The sequence below is a fragment of the Gracilinanus agilis genome, chromosome 1 (genome assembly GCF_016433145.1).
Source record: "Gracilinanus agilis isolate LMUSP501 chromosome 1, AgileGrace, whole genome shotgun sequence".
Classification (NCBI taxonomy): Eukaryota; Metazoa; Chordata; class Mammalia; order Didelphimorphia; family Didelphidae; genus Gracilinanus; species Gracilinanus agilis.
Genome location: NC_058130.1, coordinates 175,403,114 through 175,416,035, shown reverse-complemented (window position 1 = coordinate 175,416,035; position 12,922 = coordinate 175,403,114). Strand labels below are relative to the sequence as shown.

The following is a 12,922-nucleotide window of genomic DNA, read 5'->3' as shown; positions in this document are numbered from 1 at the left end:
TAAAAGACAATGATTTTGTCCTCTAAGTCATAGTTTAGTGGGTTTTATTGTCTTAGAATTCAAAGCTACCTTTGCCACACATTCTCCAGGTAGCCCCAAACCACCTCAGCAGTCTTATTGTTTTCCATATTTATGTCTCAATCCCTTCTTTTGCAAAATGAGGGAGGCTGGATTAGATGACCTTTAAGATTCCTTTTAGCTCGAGTTCTAGGATCCAGTGGTCCTAATCTGTTTGCTCTCTTTTCTTTTTATTCATGAAATGGCTCATTCAGACCTCTTTTTGCTTTTTTTTTTGAGGGGGACTAGCATTTTACTCATGAATTCAAATATCGAGGCTTTAAAATTATCCTTAGGAAACCTCCCACAGTTAATCCTTCTGAAGTTTTTCTTTCCTCTGTTTTAGCTTATTTCTGGTTCAATTTTAGCCATTACTTTGGAAATATATCATCTATATCTATATCTATATATCTATCTATATATCTTGTTTTCTATTTTTGTTCCTCAGATCATAGTGTAAATTGAATTTTAGAGCTAGAAAGGGAACTTAATCCAACTCTCTCATTTTAAAGATGAGGAAACATATGAGACATTTGTGAGAGTGAGAGAGACTTACCCTGTACCACATGAATATGGTTTTGAAGGCATTTTCATTAGAGCAGGATCCACAGGACATTGTGACAATCTGGGAGAGGCCTTTTGGTGCCACCTAAAAAAGGGCAGACAGACCAAGCTGTGAGACACAGTTATGAATACTAAGTCTATCAAGCTTTATTCTTTGTTTTCTGGGGTTAACTATCCAAGGTTACTAGCAATCTTAAATTCGATGATCTTTTTTAGTCCTTATCCTTTTGGATCTTTCTGTAACTTTCTCTAATAGTTGACCCTTTTCTCCTCCTGGATACTCTCTTCCCTTGGCTTTTATGATACTACTCTCTTGTGCTTCTACTCTTACCTATCTGGTTGTTCTTTCTTAGTTCCTTTGCTGGATCTGTGTCTTTGTAGCAAGCTCTTTTCTAAGAATTCTTTTCTTAGACCTTCTTTTGTCTTTTGACCCTCTCAATTTTGGTGATCTAATCAGGTCTAAACCGTTCAATTACTGCCTTTCTGTAGATAACTCCATCTCTAAGTCCTGAGCTCTAGTCTCACTGTAACAAAAATGCCTGTTGGACAGCTCCACTTAAGCATTCTCCCTTAAGCATCTCAAACATCTGTTTTGGACATCCAAAATAGAATTCTTTGTCTTTCTCCCTAAACCTAACCTTTCTTCCAACTCCCTGTTTCTGTCAAGTGCACCACCATTTTTCCAGTCATTCAAGTTTATAACCCTGGAGTTATCCTTAATTATTCATCCCTCCCCCCAAATGTCTACTCAGTTGCTAAGATTTATCAGTCCTATGTCTCCCACATCTCTCATATATATCATCTTTTCTCCACTCAGAGAGGTAAAATTCTGATTCAGACCCCTCATCACATCTTGCTAGGTCAATTTCAGTGGCCTCCTAATTTATTACTCTTTTCAATTCCATACTCCACATAGCTGCCAAATTTGTATTCCTAAAACACACATTAATTTCACTCTTCAGCTCTAGAAGGTTCAGTGGTTCTGTATTGCCTCTCGGACAAAATAAAAAATTCCTTGGGCTGGCATCAAAATCTAGGTGCAGTTAATCTTTTCCAAATTATTTCCCAATGTCACTATTTGTACTGAGGGCACCATCCTTCCAGTTACCCAGATTTACAACTTTGGAGTCATCCTAGAATCTCCTCATTCCTTCATCCCTAAACCCAATCAAGTGCAAAAGCAATTATATCTCTCAACATGCCAGATGAGTCAATCTCTTCAATTCAATTATGTAGCTACCACATTAGTTTAGGTCCTTATCACCTTTATTGGAATCTCAGCTTCTAGTCGTCCTACACAGCAGGCAAAATAATGTTCCTAAGATATAGGTTTGATCATGTGATTTCCCTGTTCACAAATCTTTAGTGGCTTTCTATTGCTTTTAAAACAAACATAAATTCATTGGCCTGACATTTAAAGCTTCGTATGCTTTATAATACAGTCAAACTGGATAGCTAGCTATTTCCATCTCCCGTCTGCATACACTTTTACAAGCTGTCCTCTAGGTCTGAAATGGATTCAGTCTTTAGCTTGAAATCCTTATTTTCTTTCAAGCTGCAGCTTAAGAGTCACTTCCTCTGTGAAACCTTTCCCAGTTCCTATAGGTGTTAGATAATCTTTTACTTCTTTATTTATGTACATGTTATATAGCCCCATGGAATTTAAGCTCCTTAAAATTAGTCACTCTCATTTTTGTTTTTGTAGTTCCAGAGTGTGTATGAAAGTACTAGTTAGTGTTAATGAATTGTTTACTAAATTGAATTGCAAAAAAAAAAATTCTTACCTTCCCTCTTAGAATCAATACTGTGAATTGGTTCCAAGGCAGAAAAGCAGTCAGGACTTCATAATGGAGGTTAAGTGTCTTGCCCAGAATCATACTCTTAGGAAGTGTCTGAGATCAAATTTGAACCCAGGACCTCCTGTCACTAGGCCTGGCTTTCAATCCACTGAGCCACTTACCTATCCCCACAAATATATTCTTGACCCTTTCTTTTCTGATAGAGCAGTGCTGGTAACTGAGCATTAATATTTGTAGAAAAGTGGTTGTTAGGCCCAACTCTTATAACCATTGAGTGTTGACATAGTCAGAGAGAGATAGAGGTAAGGCAACGGACTTGTGAGAATGGGAAAGCAGTCAGCCTCTCTTGTATTCCAAGGCTGCCTGTAGATGGGATGTGAAAACAGGGAGACCCAGAATTTTAGGTGATTATTTCCCAACTGGCCTTTCTTCTGTTTTTTTTTTTGTTGTTTTTTGTTTTTTGGAGCTAAATGTCTTTATAGAGAAAGAACAAGACAGTCAGGTAAGAAATCTTAAAGGAAAGAATACTGAAGTCTGTTTTCCGGGTTAGATTTTACCTGTGTGTCTATATTCCCTTGTGTGGTGTGTCACTAGAAAAGTATTATGCTCTTAGTTATGCTATAACTTGCCTGAGTTTCTGTTAGGCAACAGAGTTTATCAAAAGGCTGCCAGAAGATCAGCAATAGTTGTATCCTTCCCAACACTTTTTGAATCTTTTTTTCTATTTTCTTGGGTGTGCCTGTGTAAAGAGATCTCTGGACTTTGACAAGCTCGAGATGTGGAATACTGACTTTCAAATGTCAGAAAGAAGGGGCAGTAGGTGTTTTAAGTTAGTATCTTACTGCTGGCAACTGTCTCTTGTGTCACATAAAATTGGCCCAAAGGCCATCGTTAGTTGTAGGCTGTTAACCTTGAACTCAATGTATGACTTCCCTCACCTACAAGGGATTTCTTTATACACCAGGAGAGTAGCTGGAATCTAAAAGAGGTCAAGAATGATATTTTTACTTGACAAAGCGTTCATGTTCAACTTACCGAAAGCAAGGACTCTTTTAGCTTTTCAGGAAAATTATCTGGAGGAAATACTCCAAGGGCAGGTCTGTTGATAAATGTGCCCTGAAAAACAGAAACAATAACTTCTTCAAATTTGACTCTTGATAATAAGGAAAACAAGGTTCCAACGCACTATGACTTGTCCAAAGTCACATAGTGAGTGAGAAAGCCAGGACTCAGATTCATTTCCTTTGATTCCAAATTTAGGTCTCTTTTTGATACTATGTTGCCTGAATTTTGAGGGAGAGAAAAAAAGCAAAGGTCATAATTTAGGATCTAAACAGATTGGGGGGTCTGAGGTCAGGCAGGCTGGGAGGAGAGAGAGAGTTCTGAAAAAGGAGACCCAGGGAAAATCTGAAGATCATCTCTTCACCTACTTCATAATTTTGCCTTGGACCAATCCTGACTTCAGGAAGTAATCAACAAATGTTTAGAAACTGAACAAGTGATTTGGAACAAGTGACTTCCCACTGTTTTAACATCAGCTCCAAAGCTATTTGAAGCCATTTGCCAACACAGCCCATTGAAGACACCTGCTTTCACAGTGTATTAAGATACATGGGAGTGCCTTTCTTTTCCTGGCCAAATTATATAAGGAATGCCAAACATGCAAACCCACTGTGATTCTAGCTGCTGTCAGCTGTCCTGCTAGTCAATGGCAATGGGAATATTTCTGATGTACATAATTGAAAAGGCAAGAGGCAAACTTCCTTGAGTGGGTCATACAGGGAATCTTTCCTGTTCCCTATACTATAAAACTATATAAATATGAGTTATTACATACCTGTCTCCTGGCCCCATTATCTGTGCTAATGTGATGATGGGTGCTAGTGAATTAATGTTACCTCTCCTGGATAAACAAAGGTCAGGGATTCCCTGGAAATATGATGTCTAAGCCTAAAGCAGAGTTTTTAACAGCACCTTGGCAGATTTGGGGGAAGATATTTTGGACCCAGTAGCTCTTGCTGCCCCTCAAATTATAGTACACAGGCAGCCACCTGCTTTGCTGATACAGCATCATTTCCTGAAAGGAGAAAGTTCCTTCCCCCAATTCTAACACCCATAATTTTTCCCAAGTATGGGCAAAAACATTCCATCTTCATGGGTACAGATAGAAGTTATCATTCAGAGTTGTTCAGTATCACAACACAAACACATTGGGAACTTTAGAACTGTTGAAATTCAATTCAAGAGCAGGATGAAAAATATAATTTATTCTTTTCCATAAATCCCTCAGAATTGTCCCGGGTCATTGCATTGCTGCTTGTACAGAGGTCCATTACATTCTATTTTACCACAGTGTATTGGTCTCTGTGTACAATGTTCTTCTGGCTCTGCTCTTTTCACTCTGCATCAATTCCTGGAGGTCTTTCCAGTTCACATGGAATTCCTCCAGTTTATTATTCCTTTGAGCACAATAGTATTCCATCACCAGCATATACCACAGTTTGTTCAGCCATTCCCCAATTGAAGGGCATACCCTCATTTTCCAGTTTTTTGCCACCAGAAAAAGTGCAGCTATAAATATTTTCATATAATTACAGGAGTGGAAACAGAAGAAAAACAACTGCTTGAACACATGGGTTGAGGCAGACATGATTGGGGATGTAGACTCGAAACTACCACACCAATGCAATTATCAACAATTTGGAAATAGGTCTTGATCAATGACACATGTTAAAACCAGTGGAAATACACATCAGCCAGGGATGAGAGAGGGGGAAGTCAGGGGGTGAAGGGGAAAGTAAGAGCATGAATTATGTAACCATGTTAACTTTTCAAAAAAATAAATATTAATAAATGTTAAAAAATACATATAGTTTAAAATTTTAATTTTAGGTATATGTTTTTTGTTAGGAAGGATGTCCTTCCTTAAGCATAAATTCTGCCATTAGATCAGTCTCCTGGGCACAATTTACTTTTGGATGCCTATTTACTGAATGTTCATATCATCCATAAGCACTAAATGGAATCAAAATATTTCAAAGCCGGGCTGCCACAATATGTGTTTATGAACACATATTTTTTTCTATTCTGATGCAAAGGTCCTTAGCATTACCTTCCCTCCTTCATTCTCCTAGTTCTGAGCCTGCTGTAAGCTTAGAGAATGAGGATGAGAGATAATGATGCAGTGAGGCAGGAAATTATTGCTTATATTATCTGTTACTTTGTGTTCTATGGACGAGCTTCCCATACTCTGGTACTCTTGAGCACTTTAGCTCCTTCTTGTCAGAGAAACCCATTTCCAATATATGGTGTTATCACTCACGCAATGGTCCTGAGGCCAGCTCTACACAGCTTCATGCTTCACTGGATCCCCGTCCTTTCCATTTTGAACATGGGTTCTTGGGGTTTGAGTTCCCTGGCTATTCCTCTTGCAGTGGGAGATTTATCTTGGAAGGTCTTCAGCTACCCCCCTCCCCTTTTTTTCTTCCTGGGGTCTTTTGGGTTCCCATTAGTCTCCTTAGCACTAGGATCTTTTATAGTATTCTCTTTTGGCTCATCTTTTAGTTGGAGCTGCTGCTTGAGCACAGAACATACTGCTAACTTTATATTTCCTCATTTAGGGGCAATTGGGGACTTCATTAAAAAAAATTCTTGTTACCCAAGGGCTACAAGCTTCCTTTGTTAGACTTAGAAGCAAAATGAAATGACCTGAACAAGGATTCACGATAGAACTAAGAGAAGGGCATTTTCCATAATGAACATAAACTTGGTATTCTTTGGTTCCGATGACATGTAAATTAGCTATCATCAAAGCATTCTTTTTCAGAATGCCATTAATCACTGGCATGGAATAAAAAAAAACCATTTGCATGTGATAATATGGTATTCCTTTGTCCCTTATCTTGTTCTTTTGGCTCCTTTCCATCTGCCTACAAACAATCCTTAAAAGGAAATCATTTGCCCACTATAGAGGCAGCATGATATAGCAAAAAAAGCATTGGCTCTGAAGTCAGAGAACCTGGGTTCTCAATAATCTTGAAATAGCATTTCTCTTGTATGGTAGAGTGCTAAGTAATCAAAGCGCGTGACCCTAAAAAATGGAGTTTGTCTAGCCCAATGCATTATTACAGTTGGGTTCATAGTTAAATTTGTTCCTTACTACAGGGAGGAATTATACAGAAGGGGAGTGGCTGATAATATAGATGCAAAATGCACAGCCAGCTCACAACTTGGACTCTGTTTTCTTACTTAAAAGACATGAACATATCTTCCTTTGAGTACATGGAAGGCAACAAGAAATAGAGGACTTTTAGGTTACCTAGCAGAGCCTGAAAGGAATAATAGGTTCCTGGGATTCTTCTGATACTCTTAAAGTATACAGAATGAGTCATTCACTAACACAGAAGGCCAAATGAACAAAGCTAGACCCAGTGTCTACTCTCAGTATCTGCCATGGTCTTCCTGTTTACAGTTTGTACCCTTAGGGGATGCCTGAACAGTCCATATAGGATTATAACATTATAGAATCATAGATCTTGAGTTAGAAGGGATTTTAGAGATCATCTAGTTCAGTCTTCTGATTTAGAGAAATCCAGTAAGGTCAAGTGAGTTGTTCAAGGCCATCTCAATGGTATAGCTGAGATCTGAACTCAGATTGGCTGATTCCAATATTACCACATGATGTTTCCTCTCTTACTACTCAAGCTTTCAAGAGTTTGTTTATTGTTGTTTTTACTGGTACAAGGTTTTGCTATAACTATTTTTGTATATAAGAAATCTTTCCCTATGTCTTTGACTTCCTTATTGTGAAAGGATTTTTTTATTCCCTTTGTCTATTTTGAGTTAATCAATCAAGAACTAAAAGTAACCCTTCTTAATACTTAGTAAGTCACTAAGTAAGAGAGTTCACAAGTCACTTAATAGAAAAAAAAAGTTCATTCCCCCAAAGGCCACATGCACTGAGTTGCAAACGCCCCTTCCTTCCCCACCCCAGTGCTAGGCAAATTGAGAGACTGGGATTGGTTCCCACAAAGTGGGAGAGATACAGAAAGTGACATGGAAAAAAGGGCTATAAAAGGTGAGAGGAGAAGAATGCATTCCTTCCTTGGCTCTTCAGGGAAGACTCTTTTGGTTGGTATTTCGGTGGGACACTCTCTTCAGTGTGAGATCTGGTGAAGACTCTTGGCAGTCTTGGCTTCATGTGCACTGAAGGTTCTTGGCAGTTTTTCAGCTCTCTTGGCTCTTCAGATTTGGCTTCCTGATTCGGACCTTGGATTCTGGTGAGATTCATTTGCACCAATGCACATTTGCACTGGAGGCACTAGGATTAGGACTTAGGGTATTTGTAGCTAGGCAATTTTTTCTAGCTCTTTCCTGTATTTCCCACTTTAATATCTCTACCTTGCTGTAAATAAAAGGACAGTCATTTTGACTTAAGAAGTTAATTATTTTTTATAAATGGAGACCACAACAATAATTTTTTAAAATTCTTATATTTGTCAAACCCATTTTAATTATTACATTGTGGAATATGTTGAGCAATAGTATTGTTGATTCAAAGAATATATTATTTTGTGATATTTCTAGTATATGTTTAGATCATTGGCTTTAGTTTGCTTATTTGTAAAATGAAGAGAGCTCCTTATTATAATATGTAATAGTTAAAAGGAGTCTATAATCCAGAGGTCATGGCCTCTATCTAGCAAGAGCCTTAAATCCTAGGAGGTAACAGTGAATGAAAGGTATCTCCTCAGTCACCACACAAACCTTTTTCTAGTCTTTGAAAAATGACAAGACTTTTGGGGTTTCCTGGCTTGAAGGGGTTTCTATAAATTAGTTCTTCTACAGGAGAAGTACTATTTCATCAACTAGATTACCTATAACTAGTTAATCTCCACAATACCACCCAGGAATGGATATCTTGATAAAGTATAATGAGCATTGGATTTGGAAAAGGAAGACCTTGGTATAATCCTAGCTCTTGGGGAAGCTAGGTGGCTTAGTGAATACAGAATTAGGCCTGGAGTTAGGAGGACCTGAGTTCAAATTTGACCTCAGACATTTCCTAGCTATGTGACCCTACACAAGTCACTTTACTCCATTCACCTAGTTCTTACCCTTCTTCTGCCTTAGAATCAATATTTCTCAGATAGAAGGTAAGGATTTAAAAAAATTCAAATTCTCTTCCCTCCTCTCTACATGACTTTGGGGAACATTTAGCCTCTTAGCCTCAGTTAACTCATCTGTGAAAATGAAGGAATTTTCCAAGTGATCACTCTACTCTAGGTCCTCTGAGATCCAGAAAGATAGAAAAAAATATCCTCTAAACCATATATAAAGATATATTTCTCCCCACTAAAGAGTCACACCGTGGGAATATGCAACACTCCTCCAATGGGAAAGATCTCCTAGCCCAGTGATGGGCAAATTATGGCCAGTGGGCCAGATGTGGCCCCCTGAAATGTTCTACTGGCCACATTATTCCTAGTCTGACGAATACAATGAGTAGGATATGATACAATGAAACTTTGAAAGAGTTGCCTTAGAAACAGACTGAAGGATAAGCATTTCCTTTCCTTTGGCCCCCTCTTTAAAAAGTTTGCCCATCACTGGCCTAGACAGAATCACTAATATTTCTGCAGGTGTGTCTCAATCCATAGAGCATCAAAACTAAGCTAGCTGAGCCAGTGAAATCGCCCCAGTTGGGTGGTTGAACAATGGGAAGAAATTCTATCTCTTATTAAAGATCTCTTTGGGTGATTTTTAGTTTACTCAGTAAACCACATTAGCTTAGCTGTCCCTTTTACTCAGTTTTGTTACACTCACTTTTTCTAGGCCTAAAAGGTTGTATTTAACTAGCAAAAGTTAACTCTCCTATCTCCACAGTCCATTTTAATGAAAAACCCATTAGCAGGGAAGGCACTCCCTGAGGAGTACACAGACTGAGCTCTTTCTTTTGCCAAGATTAGAGGCTAGGTTTAATTTCCTGAGGCACCTTCTTTGTAAAAAGTCTTTTCTTCATCATTCTTAATAACTTATTTCATTGGTATGTGCTTAGCTGGGTTTATATGTCCATTACCAGATCATATTCTCCTGTGTCTCACCAGCACCTAACCTCATGATCTGCATACAATGTGTACATTTTTATTGTATTGAATTGTATTGTATAACTAAATGAGAGATAATGTGGTGAAATGACTAGATAGTTGGATTTAAAATCAGCAAATCCCACCTAGGATACATGTTGCTTTGTGACCCTGGACAAGTTATTTAACCCTAAAAATCCTCAAACTCAAATAGAAATGGCTGCATGCTGATTTAGAAAACCACAAATTAACATTATCTATGTTGTATTGTATTAGTGTTAAACATTTCTTAATTTCATCTTAATCTGGCTCTAGTTGCAATAGGAAATTTTGTATTGGGAGTTTTGCTAGGCCAGCTGTGAGTTTCATACCTCTTCCCTGGGCAACTCCCTAAGACTCTAAAGTTGCAGAACCATTTCTGAACTACTTTGGTAAAAGGGTTTTCTCACTGGGAGTTCCCTATAGACTAACAACCTCTTCCAATCACCCTTTCTAAGCTCCCCCCGCCCCAAAAAAAGACAGAGAACCAAAGCAAATAAGCTAATCCTATTTAGTTCCTATCTTAGAGGAAAGTGGGAAATTTATGATGTCTGAAATAGACTAAATTTATAGTTAACTTTGGAGATGACTGTTGGCATTCTGATTACAAAACTAATAAGTGTTAGAATTTCAGCTCTGGGCTTACTAACTTCAAGTCAAGGTCTCTATGAAGCAGCTGGTTGATATTACCATTATTATTGTTATTATCAAATTCTTGTACCTAATTAGAGTTGTTGTGAAGAAAGTACTCTCTATAAATATTCTCACTCCCTATAAATATTCTCACAACTTTTTATAAATATTCTTATAATATTCTCACAACAATTCTCACAACGGATCTCAGATCGATCTACTGAGTAGAGAAGGACAAGGTGAATACCCTAACAGAGCATTCAGAATGCCTCAGATTGGGAAATCAGACCTGTTTCCCTCAGAAAGCCTGCAGTCAAGCCCTGCTCAGTATAGTGCCATCCCTACAGGCAGTTGACATCACGAAGTATATTGAAAATGTTTGTTGACACATTCATTTGGCACCAACTGCTATAGCATCTGGGATCTGTACAAAGTTTAGAAACAAAAATTGCTCTTCAAAAGTAAATAAACTCATTGCAGCACTGCCCAAAATAGGCCTCATTAGCAACCTTCTTGAAGACTTTGGTTCCTTCTTAAAGGAACAAAACAGAGCTGAGCTTGTTAAGCTGCAACTGGCAAGAAAACAGTCTAAAAACCACCCACCCAGCTGCCAAAAGAATTCCAACTCGAGCATTCCTAATTCATAAAGAAGAGGACTAGGAAATAGATCCATGTGCAATCTGATTCATTCACATTTAAAACCTTGCTTGCTCAGAAGAAGCTTTTGAGCAGAAAAATTCTCCCATCCCATCACACAGTAAACCCAACAGAGTTCCAGCCTGCTCTCCTGATCCCTCTACCTAGTCATGCCTAATCCAGAAAAATACAATCTTTTTTTTTTTCCCCTATAAGCCAAGTGACTTACCACATTTTGGGGCTGCTGGACAAGCTTTACCAAAGCAGGGTGGCTGTAACCTAAGAGGGAGAAGAGGATGTTATTAGAATCCAGAAGTCTATCATGAACTTTCCTAACCTGCTTCTTTTGGACCACACACTACCTTAGTTTGACTTCTGGACCTCTGAAAGAATACTGTGAGTCTTTTCATAAAAACAAACATGGTATCATAGAATCATAGAGCTAGAGTTGGAATGGATCTCTGAGGCCATCTAATTAACCACCTACTCCCCATTTTATAGTTGAGGAAATTGAGGCAAACAGAAGTTAAGTGACTTTCCCAGTATCGCACAGCTAATAAATGTCTGGGGCTGGATTTGAGTTCAGGTTTTCTTGACTCTAGGTTCAGTGCTCTATTTCTATTGTGCCATCTAGTTGCCTCACGGAAAGAGGCTGATAGAGGTTAAGTGATTTTTCTAGTATCATGTAGCTAGTTAAGGGACTGAGAAAGGATTTTAACTTCAAGTTTTCTGACTTTAAGTCCTGCACTTTATCCACCATTCTTTACCACCTACCTGCTCATCCTGACTACGATTATAATCATTTTGCAGATTAGAAAATTAGCAAATTGCCCAAAAGTATCTTGCTAGTGAGTGGAAGAGCCAAGACTGGGACCCAGATCTTTTCAAATCCAAATCCAGTACTCTTTCAGGCACTGTTATTCCACTAAAATTCTTCTTTAATGATCACTGTGGTGAAGAAGTGACTCTGAGGTTCTCAGAGTCTGTGCCACTGGAGTGCCAGCTCCAGCAAGTCGTAACAGCCTGGATATGTTTAGAGTATGAGCCAGCTTGTATAGTGGAAGTCTTAAGACCAGCTAACTTAAATTCACAGGGGCCCAATATTAGAAGTCAAGTTACCAATGCAGGCCATAGCAACTCATGAAACCATTGACTAAAGTACAAAAGGGTTCACCTGATATATTATTGATAGAGGAAGTAACTAGCACCAATGAAATTAAGAATCTTTTAAAGCAATTATTCTATACTTATGACCCCATTTGTCGTGTGGACCAAGATGGAGCATAAAAGCTAAGAAATAATTACTGAATCCAAAGTACATGATTATTAAGAAGTACTGAAGCAAGTAGGTAGATATTGGTAGCTCCAAACCTGGAGCTGGGAGGTGCTGGGTTCAAATGTGGCCTCAAGACATTATGAGCCTGGATAAGTCACTTAACCCTAATTGCCCAACCCTTGCTGCTTTTCTTCCTTCAAATAGATACTTCTAAGAGAGAAGATAAGGGTTTTTAAAAAACTGCTACATACTTGTTTAGTAATTAGGAATCTGATTTAATTCCATTTGCATTTACTGAGCTTGCCTACTATGTGGCAGCTAGGTGATACAGAGGATAGGACACTGGAATATAGGTTGGAAAAACCTAGGCTTGAATTTTACTTCAGATAGTATGTGGCTCTCGGTAAGCCAATTCACTTCTCTATGCCTCTGTTTCCTTATTTGTAAAAAATGAAGGGAATAGCACCTACCTTGGAGGGGCTTTTTCGGGTGGAGGGAGACTCAAATGAGATAACAGGAAAATCTATCTGCAAACCTTAGTAGCTAAAAAATTACATTAAGATTTTTGGTTGCTTTTGTTTTTGTTGATCATTTTCAGTTGTATCTGACTGAAAATGCATTGGAGTATCCGTGACCCCATTTGGAGATTTCTTGGCAGAGATACTGGAGTGGTTTGCCATTTCCTTCTCCTGCTCATTTGACAGATGAGGAAACCAAGGCAAACAGAGTAACTTGTCCAAGGTCAGACAACTAGAAAGTGCCTGAGGCTGGGGGAGAAGGGTCTTATTGACTTCAGGCCTGGCACTCTATCCACTGAGCCACCTATCAGCCCT

At 38.5% G+C, this 12,922-nt stretch overlaps 1 protein-coding gene across 1 annotated transcript in view; it reads right to left on the bottom strand.

The window, feature by feature from the left end:
• ABAT (4-aminobutyrate aminotransferase) overlaps window positions 1-12,922 on the bottom strand; it is a 121,906-nt gene that overhangs the window by 16,453 nt on the left and 92,531 nt on the right. Inside the window, exons 6-8 of the mRNA XM_044659030.1 lie at window positions 11,043-11,092; window positions 3,456-3,536; window positions 614-706 (exon numbers count right to left, since the gene is read on the bottom strand). Coding sequence (XP_044514965.1) covers window positions 614-706; window positions 3,456-3,536; window positions 11,043-11,092 — 224 coding nt within the window. The remainder of the gene's footprint in view (window positions 1-613; window positions 707-3,455; window positions 3,537-11,042; window positions 11,093-12,922) is intronic.